This window comes from Aedes aegypti, chromosome 2, assembly GCF_002204515.2.
Source record: "Aedes aegypti strain LVP_AGWG chromosome 2, AaegL5.0 Primary Assembly, whole genome shotgun sequence".
Classification (NCBI taxonomy): domain Eukaryota; kingdom Metazoa; phylum Arthropoda; class Insecta; order Diptera; family Culicidae; genus Aedes; species Aedes aegypti.
The window spans coordinates 304,655,318-304,674,784 of record NC_035108.1 but is presented as its reverse complement, the minus strand read 5'-3'; the positions used below and the strand labels follow the sequence as shown (position 1 = coordinate 304,674,784).

At 37.0% G+C, this 19,467-nt stretch overlaps 1 protein-coding gene across 2 annotated transcripts in view; it reads left to right on the top strand.

Annotated features, from left to right (window-relative positions):
• Nucleotides 1–19,467, top strand: part of LOC5574507 (alpha-taxilin) — a 42,605-nt gene that overhangs the window by 9,982 nt on the left and 13,156 nt on the right. The window contains exon 2 of one of the 2 annotated variants that reach the window (XM_021845580.1): nt 9,024–9,186. In XM_021845580.1, the coding sequence (XP_021701272.1) occupies nt 9,094–9,186 (93 nt within the window). In that variant the 5' untranslated portion in view covers nt 9,024–9,093. Of the gene's footprint in view, nt 1–9,016; nt 9,187–19,467 lie in introns of both variants that reach the window. The other variant, XM_021845579.1, reaches the window with a different exon arrangement.

Sequence of the window (19,467 nt, the reverse complement as noted above, 5' to 3'; positions counted from 1 at the left end):
GGTCCCCCTTCATAACCAATATCCATCCATCTCTTGTTCCTACACACGCGGAGCGAGCGAGTGCGATTTATTTAGTGTTGAAACTGTTTGCCTATCGTACCTACATCGCTTCCACAACAACTGTATTGTGGAAGAGTAAAGATGTGGGAAGGCTATCAACGTGTCGTTCTCACTCAAGTGACGACATGACTACTACAGAGAGGCAGTACACTCTAATATAAACTGACACTTATATTGAGCTGTTCGGTAATCCAATCCGCATGGTTATTAAATTAATTAACTCATTACGCGTGGTAAAGATGGACAAATTATGGGTGAAATTATGAAAAAAATCCACGTGCTCGGCTGGGATTTGAACCCAGGACTCTTGTATGCTAGACGAGCGCTTTACCAACTAAGCTACCGAGCCACTTGGTGACCCAATAACTGAGTTGGTTACAAGTTTAGAATTCAAATCCCTACAGACCACGCGGTCCCCCTTCATAACCAATATCCATCCATCTCTTGTTCCTACACACGCGGAGCGAGCGAGTGCGATTTATTTAGTGTTGAAACTGTTTGCCTATCGTACCTACATCGCTTCCACAACAACTGTATTGTGGAAGAGTAAAGATGTGGGAAGGCTATCAACGTGTCGTTCTCACTCAAGTGACGACATGACTACTACAGAGAGGCAGTACACTCTAATATAAACTGACACTTATATTGAGCTGTTCGGTAATCCAATCCGCATGGTTATTAAATTAATTAACTCATTACGCGTGGTAAAGATGGACAAATTATGGGTGAAATTATGAAAAAAATCCACGTGCTCGGCTGGGATTTGAACCCAGGACTCTTGTATGCTAGACGAGCGCTTTACCAACTAAGCTACCGAGCCACTTGGTGACCCAATAACTGAGTTGGTTACAAGTTTAGAATTCAAATCCCTACAGACCACGCGGTCCCCCTTCATAACCAATATCCATCCATCTCTTGTTCCTACACACGCGGAGCGAGCGAGTGCGATTTATTTAGTGTTGAAACTGTTTGCCTATCGTACCTACATCGCTTCCACAACAACTGTATTGTGGAAGAGTAAAGATGTGGGAAGGCTATCAACGTGTCGTTCTCACTCAAGTGACGACATGACTACTACAGAGAGGCAGTACACTCTAATATAAACTGACACTTATATTGAGCTGTTCGGTAATCCAATCCGCATGGTTATTAAATTAATTAACTCATTACGCGTGGTAAAGATGGACAAATTATGGGTGAAATTATGAAAAAAAATCCACGTGCTCGGCTGGGATTTGAACCCAGGACTCTTGTATGCTAGACGAGCGCTTTACCAACTAAGCTACCGAGCCACTTGGTGACCCAATAACTGAGTTGGTTACAAGTTTAGAATTCAAATCCCTACAGACCACGCGGTCCCCCTTCATAACCAATATCCATCCATCTCTTGTTCCTACACACGCGGAGCGAGCGAGTGCGATTTATTTAGTGTTGAAACTGTTTGCCTATCGTACCTACATCGCTTCCACAACAACTGTATTGTGGAAGAGTAAAGATGTGGGAAGGCTATCAACGTGTCGTTCTCACTCAAGTGACGACATGACTACTACAGAGAGGCAGTACACTCTAATATAAACTGACACTTATATTGAGCTGTTCGGTAATCCAATCCGCATGGTTATTAAATTAATTAACTCATTACGCGTGGTAAAGATGGACAAATTATGGGTGAAATTATGAAAAAAATCCACGTGCTCGGCTGGGATTTGAACCCAGGACTCTTGTATGCTAGACGAGCGCTTTACCAACTAAGCTACCGAGCCACTTGGTGACCCAATAACTGAGTTGGTTACAAGTTTAGAATTCAAATCCCTACAGACCACGCGGTCCCCCTTCATAACCAATATCCATCCATCTCTTGTTCCTACACACGCGGAGCGAGCGAGTGCGATTTATTTAGTGTTGAAACTGTTTGCCTATCGTACCTACATCGCTTCCACAACAACTGTATTGTGGAAGAGTAAAGATGTGGGAAGGCTATCAACGTGTCGTTCTCACTCAAGTGACGACATGACTACTACAGAGAGGCAGTACACTCTAATATAAACTGACACTTATATTGAGCTGTTCGGTAATCCAATCCGCATGGTTATTAAATTAATTAACTCATTACGCGTGGTAAAGATGGACAAATTATGGGTGAAATTATGAAAAAAATCCACGTGCTCGGCTGGGATTTGAACCCAGGACTCTTGTATGCTAGACGAGCGCTTTACCAACTAAGCTACCGAGCCACTTGGTGACCCAATAACTGAGTTGGTTACAAGTTTAGAATTCAAATCCCTACAGACCACGCGGTCCCCCTTCATAACCAATATCCATCCATCTCTTGTTCCTACACACGCGGAGCGAGCGAGTGCGATTTATTTAGTGTTGAAACTGTTTGCCTATCGTACCTACATCGCTTCCACAACAACTGTATTGTGGAAGAGTAAAGATGTGGGAAGGCTATCAACGTGTCGTTCTCACTCAAGTGACGACATGACTACTACAGAGAGGCAGTACACTCTAATATAAACTGACACTTATATTGAGCTGTTCGGTAATCCAATCCGCATGGTTATTAAATTAATTAACTCATTACGCGTGGTAAAGATGGACAAATTATGGGTGAAATTATGAAAAAAATCCACGTGCTCGGCTGGGATTTGAACCCAGGACTCTTGTATGCTAGACGAGCGCTTTACCAACTAAGCTACCGAGCCACTTGGTGACCCAATAACTGAGTTGGTTACAAGTTTAGAATTCAAATCCCTACAGACCACGCGGTCCCCCTTCATAACCAATATCCATCCATCTCTTGTTCCTACACACGCGGAGCGAGCGAGTGCGATTTATTTAGTGTTGAAACTGTTTGCCTATCGTACCTACATCGCTTCCACAACAACTGTATTGTGGAAGAGTAAAGATGTGGGAAGGCTATCAACGTGTCGTTCTCACTCAAGTGACGACATGACTACTACAGAGAGGCAGTACACTCTAATATAAACTGACACTTATATTGAGCTGTTCGGTAATCCAATCCGCATGGTTATTAAATTAATTAACTCATTACGCGTGGTAAAGATGGACAAATTATGGGTGAAATTATGAAAAAAATCCACGTGCTCGGCTGGGATTTGAACCCAGGACTCTTGTATGCTAGACGAGCGCTTTACCAACTAAGCTACCGAGCCACTTGGTGACCCAATAACTGAGTTGGTTACAAGTTTAGAATTCAAATCCCTACAGACCACGCGGTCCCCCTTCATAACCAATATCCATCCATCTCTTGTTCCTACACACGCGGAGCGAGCGAGTGCGATTTATTTAGTGTTGAAACTGTTTGCCTATCGTACCTACATCGCTTCCACAACAACTGTATTGTGGAAGAGTAAAGATGTGGGAAGGCTATCAACGTGTCGTTCTCACTCAAGTGACGACATGACTACTACAGAGAGGCAGTACACTCTAATATAAACTGACACTTATATTGAGCTGTTCGGTAATCCAATCCGCATGGTTATTAAATTAATTAACTCATTACGCGTGGTAAAGATGGACAAATTATGGGTGAAATTATGAAAAAAATCCACGTGCTCGGCTGGGATTTGAACCCAGGACTCTTGTATGCTAGACGAGCGCTTTACCAACTAAGCTACCGAGCCACTTGGTGACCCAATAACTGAGTTGGTTACAAGTTTAGAATTCAAATCCCTACAGACCACGCGGTCCCCCTTCATAACCAATATCCATCCATCTCTTGTTCCTACACACGCGGAGCGAGCGAGTGCGATTTATTTAGTGTTGAAACTGTTTGCCTATCGTACCTACATCGCTTCCACAACAACTGTATTGTGGAAGAGTAAAGATGTGGGAAGGCTATCAACGTGTCGTTCTCACTCAAGTGACGACATGACTACTACAGAGAGGCAGTACACTCTAATATAAACTGACACTTATATTGAGCTGTTCGGTAATCCAATCCGCATGGTTATTAAATTAATTAACTCATTACGCGTGGTAAAGATGGACAAATTATGGGTGAAATTATGAAAAAAATCCACGTGCTCGGCTGGGATTTGAACCCAGGACTCTTGTATGCTAGACGAGCGCTTTACCAACTAAGCTACCGAGCCACTTGGTGACCCAATAACTGAGTTGGTTACAAGTTTAGAATTCAAATCCCTACAGACCACGCGGTCCCCCTTCATAACCAATATCCATCCATCTCTTGTTCCTACACACGCGGAGCGAGCGAGTGCGATTTATTTAGTGTTGAAACTGTTTGCCTATCGTACCTACATCGCTTCCACAACAACTGTATTGTGGAAGAGTAAAGATGTGGGAAGGCTATCAACGTGTCGTTCTCACTCAAGTGACGACATGACTACTACAGAGAGGCAGTACACTCTAATATAAACTGACACTTATATTGAGCTGTTCGGTAATCCAATCCGCATGGTTATTAAATTAATTAACTCATTACGCGTGGTAAAGATGGACAAATTATGGGTGAAATTATGAAAAAAATCCACGTGCTCGGCTGGGATTTGAACCCAGGACTCTTGTATGCTAGACGAGCGCTTTACCAACTAAGCTACCGAGCCACTTGGTGACCCAATAACTGAGTTGGTTACAAGTTTAGAATTCAAATCCCTACAGACCACGCGGTCCCCCTTCATAACCAATATCCATCCATCTCTTGTTCCTACACACGCGGAGCGAGCGAGTGCGATTTATTTAGTGTTGAAACTGTTTGCCTATCGTACCTACATCGCTTCCACAACAACTGTATTGTGGAAGAGTAAAGATGTGGGAAGGCTATCAACGTGTCGTTCTCACTCAAGTGACGACATGACTACTACAGAGAGGCAGTACACTCTAATATAAACTGACACTTATATTGAGCTGTTCGGTAATCCAATCCGCATGGTTATTAAATTAATTAACTCATTACGCGTGGTAAAGATGGACAAATTATGGGTGAAATTATGAAAAAAATCCACGTGCTCGGCTGGGATTTGAACCCAGGACTCTTGTATGCTAGACGAGCGCTTTACCAACTAAGCTACCGAGCCACTTGGTGACCCAATAACTGAGTTGGTTACAAGTTTAGAATTCAAATCCCTACAGACCACGCGGTCCCCCTTCATAACCAATATCCATCCATCTCTTGTTCCTACACACGCGGAGCGAGCGAGTGCGATTTATTTAGTGTTGAAACTGTTTGCCTATCGTACCTACATCGCTTCCACAACAACTGTATTGTGGAAGAGTAAAGATGTGGGAAGGCTATCAACGTGTCGTTCTCACTCAAGTGACGACATGACTACTACAGAGAGGCAGTACACTCTAATATAAACTGACACTTATATTGAGCTGTTCGGTAATCCAATCCGCATGGTTATTAAATTAATTAACTCATTACGCGTGGTAAAGATGGACAAATTATGGGTGAAATTATGAAAAAAATCCACGTGCTCGGCTGGGATTTGAACCCAGGACTCTTGTATGCTAGACGAGCGCTTTACCAACTAAGCTACCGAGCCACTTGGTGACCCAATAACTGAGTTGGTTACAAGTTTAGAATTCAAATCCCTACAGACCACGCGGTCCCCCTTCATAACCAATATCCATCCATCTCTTGTTCCTACACACGCGGAGCGAGCGAGTGCGATTTATTTAGTGTTGAAACTGTTTGCCTATCGTACCTACATCGCTTCCACAACAACTGTATTGTGGAAGAGTAAAGATGTGGGAAGGCTATCAACGTGTCGTTCTCACTCAAGTGACACGTTGATAGCCTTCCCACATCTTTACTCTTCCACAATACAGTTGTTGTGGAAGCGATGTAGGTACGATAGGCAAACAGTTTCAACACTAAATAAATCGCACTCGCTCGCTCCGCGTGTGTAGGAACAAGAGATGGATGGATATTGGTTATGAAGGGGGACCGCGTGGTCTGTAGGGATTTGAATTCTAAACTTGTAACCAACTCAGTTATTGGGTCACCAAGTGGCTCGGTAGCTTAGTTGGTAAAGCGCTCGTCTAGCATACAAGAGTCCTGGGTTCAAATCCCAGCCGAGCACGTGGATTTTTTTCATAATTTCACCCATAATTTGTCCATCTTTACCACGCGTAATGAGTTAATTAATTTAATAACCATGCGGATTGGATTACCGAACAGCTCAATATAAGTGTCAGTTTATTATTGCTAAAGATTTCGCATCGCCGCTGCAGGCAGCAGAAAATTCTAGTGGCACTACTCAACACATCATCACAAGAGTTTAAGAAAATGATCAACTACTGAAATATTGTTAATGAGATTGTTTTTTGTGTACAAATTAAAGATACTTGCAGGTGGGACTCGTTATCCGAGTACTTTTCTCATCACATTCAAATATACTCGCATACCAGTCCCATTACTTGGGACTCGCTTACTTTGTTATCGCGCACCTTGACACATTAGTTGCAAAGTTTTCTATACATTCCAAAGCACTTTTCCTTTTCCTATTGGTGCTTTCATCTTTTAATTGCAATATTATACAATAAAATACTACTTATAAAATATAAAACAATTCGGTGGTGATAGTGACAGCCCTGAGGACATTCCTGGGTTCGATGGAAGCGTTGCGGCCGGCCAACAATTAAAATACTTTGGATTCAACTACAGCACGTTTGTATTGGATCTGAAACACATGTACCTATCCAGGCGGGTAAGTTGTGATTAGTTTCGGCAAAGCTGTTGGACATTTTTTCAATATCCATAATGCTGCCTTCTTATTGGACCTTCTTATTCCTCAACATTTTAACATACCAGTGGAGATGTGCCTTTTCCCATGTTGGCCCAAAAGCCTCCCTCTCCATGTTGTTGGAAGCTAAACCTACCGAAGATTTAATTTATAATTGGCCAGAAGTCGAATGTTATAACAGCTATAGGTTTGACTTGGAGGGAAGCTGTTTACATTATTTTTAATTTAGAGTCTTATAAGGATTAGACATGTTTCTACCACTTATCTCACCAGAAGCATTGTGAAAAAAATATCAAGTTATGTCAAGCAGAACATATTTTTTTTATGAAATAAAAATGGTTTAAAACATTGAAATGTGTGATATTTCTTTTGCTTATGGGATGAAAACTACGATGCAAGATTAAATAAATCATAACAGGAATAGGTTTGCTTGAATTTCGTTGTAATCTTCTGGTGGGACTCTTTTGCGAGTACTTTCAATATGGGACGCACATGATTTGGTATTTTTTTCGCATTTTGTCCATACAAAGATACAACTTTAAGTGTGATACCATGAAGTACACTAATAATAAACATGATTCATGACGAAAACTCAAAAGTGATGAAAATTCAAATGGGACTGTTTTGCGAGTATGGGCAGTACACATCACAATGAAGACAAGGTATTGGCGATCAAAAGTGAGGTTAGGTTGCAAAAGTTTTTCAATTTGAAACGAACATTTACGGTTTCCTGTGCCTTAAATTGCAAAAATCTTGTCAGTTAAATGATTGTGGTGATTTTTCTTCCAAAGTTATCACTAGAAATTTTTATTAAGATGCACTAATCCGTATTCTAGAAGTGCGCCATCTACGCATTTTATCGTTGCGTTAGATCACCAATTGAATAACATTATTGATACGCAGCTTGTGAATGATGATTGCGCTTTCAATATTTGAACATCCATAAGAAGAAGAATCCACTAAGAAAATATGTATTCAAATTAATTTTAAGAAGTAATTGCTGCATTAGGCTGTGTGCGCTATAAAATGTTTGACTTGTACTGCGAGTATTGTTTTCAAATCTCCCGTAAGCGAGAGCGAGACAACACCAACACAGTAGCTCGCGGTAAAAGTCATTCTATTCTGCAAGGCTCTTTATATCTATGGCTATACTGTTACAGTAAAAATGGCGTCAACATTATTTTAAAAGAAAAACGTTCAAGAAGAATCCCAAACCTATTAGCATTAACAAACAGATTAAAAACTAGCGAAAAACATGAAAAATAATGAAAAGCAACTTTGAAAATTAAACATTTTATTTAATTTCCTCCTCTGACTTTTTGAAAAATGTAAAGGGGGGGTTGACAAAAGTTCAAATTTGTTCCGGCCTAACGGATTATCAACTACATACGAATTGTAGGTCATCTATGATCACTCTCTTAAAAAAGTTAAACAAAATCGGGCTCTTCTGGACCAACACATCTGCGTGTAATTTTCACACATGCTGAAAAATCGATTTTGTGCTGATTTATATTTCATTTCTTACACATATCATGTCACATTGGGATGCTTCATATTGCGAAGCATGTGTCATTTACTTTCCAAAAATACAAAAGAAATCAAAGTTTTTCAGAATTTGTTGAAATTACACAGATGATGTATTGTTCCACACTTCAAATGGCGTGTGCACAGTCAAATTTCTTCTGAATCACTTCAAACATTAGGAGGATGCTATTTACCATAATTAAAATCGGTTAGGAATAGGGGAGCAAACATTTCAAAATTTGCATCACTCTAATGTTCATGGCAGCAGAGAGCGCTTGGCATCACTGCCAATCACGTGCATTGGGCAGTGTAGACGACACTCTCGCACCCAAACAAAGTTGCGTCAAAATTGCATCGCGGCTTTTCATGTTTTCATTCACCAGAGAGTAAAAAAAAAAGTGTCCGTCTGTGCATTTTAATTTTATCAATCGGAAAAATAGCGATTTCCTCGTGTTTTCCAACCACTATTACCGTAAGTTGAAGGAACACCTTCAGGAATTGTCCAAGCGTTGGAAATTATACGTTTTGTTTAGGAAAAAGTGTTGAAATTCGCGTCTTTTGTGAAGTCATTTTGCGGCATCTTGCCATCAGTTCCCACCGATCAGTATTTTACAAGGCGAGACAGGCTCCGTGCGATAGTTTCCAGACGACGGGGATTAGGCTGCAAGTATTTCCTGTATCGATTAAATAAACTGTAGGATTTAGGAGCGTTTTTATCCGTGTGAATCCCGTTGTTGTTCGGATTGTGTGATTTTGGGGTTGAACGAGCGTCGAAATGGAAGCAACCAATAACGGAGAACGGCATCCGGCCGAACTGAAGAAACAGATGCGTGAGGACAAGCAGCGGGAGGCCAAGATCCAAGAACAGGTAAGGATTTTGCGACGTAAAAGGGGCGTCTTTAACTCAGGGCTGGTAGCAGGTCATTTTTCTTTATTTTAATGTAAACAAAATGGTCTCTAAATTCATTATTTTCGCCTTGCATTGATATCTGATTCAAAATATCTAATTAGGAAACAACATTAACAGAGATTTTCCCAGAATGCTATTCCGGAATTTCCTTCAAACTTTTTCTAGCAGACCTTCTAAAAATCAATATACAATCCACAAAGGTCAATCCCAGAGTTTAAAAAAACTATTTAAAAGTTTTTCAGGAACTCCTAAAATAATAACTCATACGACGAGTTCCCATGAGTTCAGTTATTTCTACAGTCATTTTTATATGAATTCCTTGGTGAATTCATTTGCGGTTTATCTCAGGAATTGCTCCAAAATTATTTCTGGAAATAATTGAACGGATTCTGTTCAATGTTTTACAAGGTATGCCTTCAGAAAATCCTGCAGGATTTTATTCCGGGATTCAATTGTTTTTTTTTTTTTTTTCATTAATCATATTATAAATTCATTTAAAAAAAAACCTCCAAAACATTTTCAGAAGTTAGCGAGTTTTTCACATATATTCAGTAGAGTTCATCACGATTAATATATAGGATTTAATTTAGTTATGGATTTTTGAGGGATTGCCCCAAAAATGCCTTAAAAATATCCTTGACAATTCACTGGAGACATCCCTAAAACAAATAAACTCTTCGAGAACTTCCTTGGGAAATTTCGCAGACAATTTCTGCTGGATTTTCAGACAAAACAATTATTGGAGCAATCTGTCGAGTAATTTCTAAATGTACCGTAAAACGGGGTGAATAGAAAAAGTGGGGCGAATAGAAACAAAACGATCTTCAGTTAAAAATGCGACTATTATGTAATGATAAACTTTAAAAACCTACTGAAATATTTTTCCTCCATTAGTTCAATAACAACAGAGTATCCCTAGACTATTTTCAAATTTAAAATTTTGCTACATTTCTCATTAAAAAGATGAGAAAAAAATATTGAAATCTCAATCATTTTTGATAGCTTGAAACATCCGCCATTTTGGCTTTTGGCCTTCAATGATCGAAAATTGAACTTAGTTTTAAAATTTTTAATTTTTTTCTTCACTAAGTAAATACATGTTGATATTTCTTCAAGATGCACTTAAAAATGTGTTTATTTTTCCATTAAAATGAAAAAAAGTATTGATAATTACTGAACAGTGTTTCTATTCGCCCCATAACGGGGTGAATAGAAACATACAACATTTTCATAAATCTTTGTACGATATAATTTTTATTTTTAAACAGTAATTGGGGTCTGAGTAAAGGAAGACGCGACCCATATTTAAGGCTAATAAAATTGGTTTTTATCCACACGGTTTAAGTTGTACACATTCAAACATGTCAGAAAGTGTTTCTATTCGCCCCATACCCTTACAGACTCAATCGGAAATCTTGGACGAAATTCTAACGAAATTGATTTAAGAAAAATCATTTGATGCACTTCAGTATTTGTTTAAGAATTTTGTGGAACAATCTTTGAAGGAATTACTAAAAATAACGTATGCGGGAGTCTCTGGAGAAGTCTCTGGGGTTATACTAAAAAATCCGGGTGAAATTCTTGAGAGTATCTTTTCATGGAAGAATTCCTTCAGAATGCTGTTTAAATGGAATAAACGAGAATTAGGTTCTAATGAAATTCCTGGAAAAAATCATAAAATACAATACACTCAAGTGAGCAGGAATAATGGTAATTCCTAAAAATATAAAAATATTCATAGAAAAATGTCTGGTTGGATTTTCTGAAAAATTCTTACAAAAACTTTAATTTTTCAATTAGTGTTTGGATTATTTTTGTTGCTTTGTATGGTCTGTTTTTTTTCTGTTCCCATTCAGTCTCTGGTCTCTTTTTTTAAAGAATAAGGTCTCTAAACATGAGCAGATTGGTTTGAGGGTCTTATTTAAAATAAAGACAACAACAACAAAATCTACCACAATTTTTTTGTATGGTATTCAGTTGGAGCTGCCTGACAGCTTAACTTGTCAAGGCTGAACCCTCGGTCTGGCTTTTGCCAAGTTTCCCCTCTACCAGGACCAATACCCAGACGGACTAGGCAATGGCGCCCACATGAACACTGCTTTTTTATTAGTATTGTGACGTGGTAGTTTTTGAAAAGTACCCATATTCCCTTGCTTCTGAGAAAAGGAAGCATTGTGAAAATGAGCAGCTCCATCAGAATTTGTTTGAAATAGTAGTGTAGTAGTGTCATTACTAATACTGTCTAGTCGAAATGGTCAATAATTTGTCATTCAAGTGCTATTCTGATTACTCCTGTCTTTTATGTAAGATACGAGTCTTAAATGTCAATTGTCGTCAAGTCTTAACAAAATTAGGCTGTTTAGTAATAGTTCTAGTTAATTTCATTATTTGTTGTTAAAAGTATTTATTGGTCATTACGTTCATATATCCTTAAAGAAAAAAGTCGCTTTCCTTGTCTGTTCAACAATTTTTCGAAACTAGCAAGTGTACCCTAATGATAGATCTCAGCGTCTTACTCTACTCTACTCTCTAGTCATTATTTTTATAGTGAAGATTCACTTTTCGGTGGCAAATGCAATGCTTTACAACGCCTACTTTCTACTTGTAAATTTTGCGAAAATGAAGCTGGAATTAGATTATTTATACCGCTGTTACAAAAGAGGTATTTCTTATTATGGCAATGTAAAACCCATATTAAAATAAGATTGTCGCCACTTATTTCTACTCAGTGAATCTACTAGTCATTTTCCTAACGATGTATCTAGCTAGCTAATAGTAAGAGTGGCTACGGATCATTCTGGTTAGCAAAAGGCAAACTGAACGTCACCAATAGTATTAATGTCCACTTCGAATAGATTAATTATTTGAAATGGGCATCAATTCTATCAATGACGCAGAATGTCCGTTGGATCACATCCGAGATATTATTGGGTCTATGCCATATGAATTATGACGCGGCTTTAAGCAAAAAATGCCAAAATGTGATACCACCACTACAGTTACGCTTTTGGTTTCCATCATATGGGCTAATGGATTATGCCCTCCCATCGCGGCAAGGTCGCATAACCAAGGGGAGGGAACAACAAAATCTACCACAATTTCCTTCAATATTGGATTAATGAAGCCCGAACAAAAGTCATTGCCGAAAGGCTAAATATTCAAACATAATTTCACTGAATCATAGACTGATATTTTCAAAGAATAAAGGAAATGAGTTTAAAATGCTTGACAGTGATTACGCAGAATCCTCGTCAGGATTATAACAAATAGACAGATTTTCGTAACTTGGGCAGGATTTTCAAAGAAGAATAATAATATGGACCGGATTCCATTGATTTGTAGTCAGGATTTTCAGAGAATCTAATACCGTGACCTGCTCTAATTCCGTGTGTTGCCTAATACCGTGTATTTGGGAATTATGTGGATTTCTAGCATATTATATTATTTATTTTTCTAAATGATTGTCACAAACGTTAGCACATTAAGTAGTATTTAGAAAGCCATGACAAACTTGAACTAAAGTTGCACACACAAGCAAGCAAAAATAATGTTAGAATGTAATCGCCTGGTGCCAATACACGGTATTAGGGCACGGTTGCTTATGTTTTCCAAATACCGTGTTTCAGTTATAATTCCAAATTGGCGAAGTGAAATATATATTTTATTTCCCGAATCAATCATGCAAACCTCAATACGTTCTTCGATACAAAAGTTTTATTTTTGATGCGCTTCGTTCGTTCAATTAAGAGATGTTTCAAAATGTGACTCAGCAGTCGGGGTCAGATGCACGGTATTTGGAACACTGGTATGTTTAACAACATCAACTGTAACTATGGTTAAAATTCTCAAAACGGTTCAAATCATATTTTTTATGCAAAGTAGATAAAACGGTCCACTATATAAAACATAAAAGACTTGAAAATAATCATACGTTATTTTTATCTGATCGATTGAAAATTGTTTTTTTTTTTAACCTCACGGTAATAGAGCATGTCACGGTATGTAGTTTTCTAAAATAATGGGCAAGGTTAATCCTATGTGAAATTTTGAGAAGCTTTATTTTGAAATCCCAGAGAGCATTCTCAAAGATTTAAGGTAGGATTCTAAAATTAATGTTGAGCGAGATTCTTGAAGAATCTTACTCACAAATCTAGGATGATACTTAGAATCAGATTGCATGCGAATGGACCATTGAAGGTCACTTTTTCGGCACTCTCCGCATCGAAACAGCGGCGCCACAGTATACCCAGGTAGAGGTGAATAACAAAATAATGGTAAAATAAGAATAAATTTTGCAATCATATTATTAATATATGACATTAAATATCTCATCAATAGCAAAACATACAATCATAGCAAAATTTATCATTGATGTGTTATTCTTGAAATTTATGTAATACCTAATCAATAACAAAATATACTATCATGGTACAATTTGTTATTTGTGCAAAACATACTATAAAACATTAAATATCTAAAGAATAACAAAGATCGCCATCACAGTATGTCATTATTTTGATATTTGAAAACTTTATTTAAATAATTCATGAGAACAAACCAATATAAAATTTTACCATAATAGCTCATTTTACTATTCATATGTTATTCATTGAAGATTCAAAAAGCAAAAGTTTTTTTTTTCAGGAAACGAAAAGTTTATTTTTCGATTATGCTAAATTAAAATATTAAAATCAAAGAACTAAAATTACCATTATTTTGATGTTTTGTTATCAATATCTAAATAATAACATATTTTGTTATTTACGGTTGCCTATATTTTTGCTATTATTTTATTATTACAATGGCAAAATATGTTATTATTTAGTTTTTATGCCATACAAACTTAGTTATTATTTTTTGTTATTTTATCTCTTATTTCAAACAAACAAAGAACAAATTTTGCTATTCAAGCATTCTATTTTAATAGTATATTTTGTTTTTCTTTTGCTATTCTCCTCTACCCGGGTATGGGATTTAACATTGTGGCAGTATTGCTGTTCTGTCAAATACACAAAACTACGGTGGCGCTATCTATGCTTTTCATAGCCGTCGTTTTAATTATTTAATGATTCATTTTGTGCATTTCAAAAGAGATCCGTCATGCAACATTGTTATTACGATTTGGCTCGCGGTTCAAAAGGTTGGGCAAGCCTGATTTACCTATTCTCCCAAGAATTCTTCCAACGGTGTTTCAAGAGATGCTTAGCAAAATTTCTTCCAAATTCGCTTCAGGAAGTGCAAGAGTACTCTTCCCTACAGATATTTTTTAACTAATTCTTTCACCAATTTCCCCAGTTATGGTTATAGGAAATCATTCAGAGTCTAGAGGACTTATCCCATTTGTTCATGGATTTTTCCATGAAGATCTACTAGGATTCTTACGCCAATACTTCCATCCTTCTAGGCATTTTTTTATGAATTCTTACAAGAATCCATCCACATTTACTCCCAGGAATGGTTCCAAGAAATTCTCCATAATTTGATTAAATTTTCTTCCAGGAATTCCTCAACATGTTCGATCTGGGTTCCTCGTCGAATTTCTCCAGCATATCAATCAAGAATTACTCCTGCAGTTCATTCAAACAATTTCTCTATTAGTTTCTCAAGCAGGAATTATCAGGGAATTTCGGCCACAATCAGGGAAATAATTTTGGATTAGTAATACATGGTAGAATATGTCATTTTTGCGACACAACCTTTTTTGAACCATTTTTTTCTGCGCTACTATCGAAATGCTACTTGCAGTGGGCAGTCCTTTATTTGTTTATTCATTATTATTTATTTAGCCTAGAACATGTTAAGACAATGAAGAAGAACTTAAGATAGCCATATTGGTAATGGCAAGTACAGCGCCCAGTTCCAGCTGAGTGTCGTTCATAAGCATATGAAACATGGTTGAGAACTTTCGAATTGGTTTTTCGTTTATTCTACAGAAATAATAAACTTTGTAGGGAAAGAGCAAAAAGTGTTGATCACTATTTTAATGCAGCCTTGGACACTATTTTAATACAAGTCTCTAAACGTATATTATTGAAAAGTCTCTATTTTAATCAAAATGGTCACTAGTCCGTTTGTCTGCCTTAATCTGCTTTCATCCTGGCGCAAAATTTTAGAGCCTTCCTGAACTTTTCCAGGTATACCTCAATTAATTCGACAAGGTATTCCTCAATAAATTTCTCCACAAATTTCTCTCGACATTTCTCCAGCATTTCATCAAAAATTATTGATGCGGTTCAAATACTTCTCGAAACAAAAAAAATCCAAATCTCCATGGATTTTTTTACAACTTCTTTCAAAATTACAGTTAATACTACAGCAATTATTACAGTTATTGTTCGGATCTTTCACACATAAATTTATTCAGAGATCCAGTCTGAATTTCTTCAAATGTTTTCTTAGTTCTCTTAGAAATTATATAAGAAAATCCTAGAAAGAATTTCATCAAGAAAAGTGTCATGAGTGATTGATTACTCTTTAGAAAATCCAAGCGGAATTTTTCAATTTTTTTTCCAAAAAATCTGAAAAAGTTCCCTGACATTTCCCCGGAGACATCCCTTGATGAATAATAGGAAAAAATCTATGAAGACTTACCTTATTTATTTTTAATTAGTGATTGCTGAAAAAGTTTTGAATTCTTGTGGATGCTCTAAATGGAAACGTTGCAAAAATTCATAGGGAAATCAAAGGATAAATTCCTGGAAATCTTGGAACCTTATGGATGGAACAATTACTACACTGAGGTAAAAATCTCGCATGATTTTCATATTAAGATCACACTACTAATGAACGCGTTCTTTATTATTTGTTTGTTGGTTCATTAGATACTTGTGTATTTCATACGACGAAATTGAGATTTATACGACTAGTGTACTTTTTTCATAAGTATCAATTGTCAATGTCATAAGAACGCTTATGGACCCCTTTACGCATCATTGTGGAAAACCACGTGAGGCAAATTTTCTCGGTACAGGCATATCACTATCAGAAATTCAATATGGCTTCCGAGATTGACGAGTTTTCAGGTTTGTCACCCTGACTCCGTTTTAAATGAAACGAAAGGTAAATATTTTCTATTTATCATCAATTCCGCTGTAACTAATAATTTCTTTCGATTAGATTGTGGAATTGGACCCGAACAGTAACATTTTTGTATGAAACATTAAAACAATTTGTATGACGCGTAAGAAACCCTAAGCCCATTAATCCCTTCGTTAATCGAGGACCGCCCCTCATGTAAACCTGCACCAATTGAAGCGTTCTTCACAACTTTTCTCAATATTTTTTCGCGGCTATGATATACTACTTCGCGATAAGAATAGGTAAGCTAACTCGCGAAAATCGAAACTTCATCCACTTTGTCGTATCGCAACTCGATTCTTATTATTACAGTAAAGTGTTTAAATCGAATTGCGGCGTGACGAAGTGGATGAAAACTTGATTTTTGCAAGTTGGTTAACCTATTTTGCAACGCGGATTAGTATAACTCATTTATTGAAATTTATAATCTAAAGCTTAAATTACACAAGACAGTCTTATGGAACCAAGAATGGATTAGAACGTAATTCATAAGACTATCTATGGATTTTGTTATCATGTCAATGCTGGTACATAAGATCATCTTACGAAATTCCCACGAGGTGTATTATGGAAACAACATCTGCCGAAAGTCAAACGATGGTCTTATGAATTTCAAAGACTTTTCTTGTGTCGTAATTCCATTAGCAAATCTTATAGAAGTCTTACGACCGCTTTCCTCAGTGTATGTATGCAGAATTCCTTGGAGAATTACTGGAAGAATTCGTGAAGGAATCTTGAAACGAATCTCTGATTAGTGTTCTTATGGGCACTTCTACATTTATTAACCCGTATCCGCCCAGCAAATGAGAAAAAGAGTTCAAATTGCTGCCATTTCGGCAATTCTTGATTTATATCTTCGTTTTCGTTCGATTCGCCTGGATGTCTAGTTTGTCGATCATCATTGGAATGTTTGGAAATATTTACCAGTTCGGAGTTATACCGGTGGGTCACTGGGTCAAGTCGGGCAAAAATGACCCCAACTTCCTATTCAATCAACTTTTACCCAACTTATTAGTATAAATCTAACTCCAACTCAACTTGTTTTATAGTTTTGACTACGAACGTTGTGGGAGACTAAATTAGAACTAAGACCAGCTTTGGCCTTGGGGATTTTTTCGATTATTTAAGGGAACTCCGTAAAACCAAAGTGAAGGCAATCCATCAAGAATTGCCGAAATGGCAACTTTTTCCCATTTGCTGGGAACTGAGATGTTTCTTTGCCGATTGACCCTTTCTACATCTGTATATCGTGTGGCAGGTACGAAGATACTATAAGCCAGGCCAGGCTATTGATCAACCAGATATAATACCAAGCTTCCATTTGAGGTACAAATTTCTCAGATCAGAATATTATTGCGAACGCAACAACCATTTAGCATAGCATAGCATAGACTGACTGTACATGTCAATGGTTGCTACTCCGTGATTGATCGGAACTGGTAAGAATTGCACTACGATCCAAATGTATAAGGGATGGCTTACTCTCGAAGTGCAATTTTAGCAGATCTAATATTATTGATCAATAACGGCGCCGGCCAAGTCCTTACAGTCAGTTGGGATGGAAAAGGAATGTTAGGGTGTAATGATTGTTGCTTCTAGAGACCGAGAATATCTCTGCATCTCCACAATCACCACGGGAAGGGTGTTTATTAGTGAGGGAGGAAAAGATCTGGGAGTCACCTCCTTGTCGATGATGCGATCCATGGACAAGGGGGAAATATACGACATATATTTAAAGCTAGTTTTGTATTTTTGTCTCGAGAAGTTTTTGGTAGAAGCTTTAAAAATACGTCAACATCTAGGATAAATGATGGCTTCGGCACCCTGAGGGTATTTTCGGCAGCACTAACTTATCGTCCTTGTTAAAATTTATCTACGGAACAAGAGTTACCTTCAATGTACTCAATATATTCCTTGAACTATAATCTTCCATGTAAACCTCATCTTTCACAAAAATATGATATAACATGGGTTTTATCATTGAATGAAATAAATGCTTACGAAATTATCGTCATTCGTGAGCTGCCGAATAAAACAACACAAGAGCAGCTTAAGAAAAATTCACCACTTTGAAAGGTCCAATACCAGTTTGTCACAAAAGCTACGCACCGATCACTCATGCACTATTTAACTTTTGATTTGTCTATAAAGCACTCGAAAATACTGAATTTTAATGCCTAAATTAAAATTAATGCAGTTTGCTCTCCTCGGCAATCACTTTTTATTACGGGAATAGGTTGCCAGAAAACCATATTCAATTGCGGTGTAATTTTTATTCACAATTTAAATTCATTGAAAAAATCGAACACAACTAATTAATGCATTGAAATTAGGCAACAAAGCATGCATTGGTAATAATTGAGCCTTCCAATACTTTCCTTATCTGAAGATTGTAGCGCATAAACTTCAATTTACTGAGAAACATATAAAATATACTTCAATAGGTAAACTATTTTGGCAACACTCCTGTTGTTCTACAGGCAATCAGAGGATGATGTTTTTGTGTCAAGTCTTAAGTGCATTGATCTGAAAAGGGCCTATTCTGATTTTCTTATACACTGAGAATAATAAGAATGTAAAAAAATGTAAAAATAGCCTGTAGAATTTTCAATTTCGCGTTACTTTTTAGCAATTTTTTGTGCATAGACAGTAGGGTGCGGCTTATTTTCCAAAAGTTCTCAAAACTGAAAATTCGTGTGCCCTTATAAATTCAAATCATATTATAAGAAAAACCGCAAAGTTTGAGCCTAAAATATTAAGATTTATATATTTATTTATTCACCGTCTTTGACTACAGGTCACACAGACTGAAAACTTAATATTATGTACTTTGCTTAAATTCTATCTCTTTTCCTATTATCAATTTAGGGGTGGCGCATGTGTCTTGAAGGTGAATTTCACCATAACTTCGGTTTTTTTTTTCATCAATATCAAAACTTTTTGCATCATTATTTTCAATTTTTTTTTTATAGAGACTATACCCTTTTTTCAAAATTAAATGTATAAAAATTTTCATCACATCAAATTTGTCTTAAATCGAAACAAATCTTTGTTAAAGTAGTTTTCTCGATTTTTTTCTTCAATTTACTGGAAAATTCATATTTGTTTGACCATAACTTCATAAATACTCAACCCATTTCAAATATTTGTACAGTCGAAGCT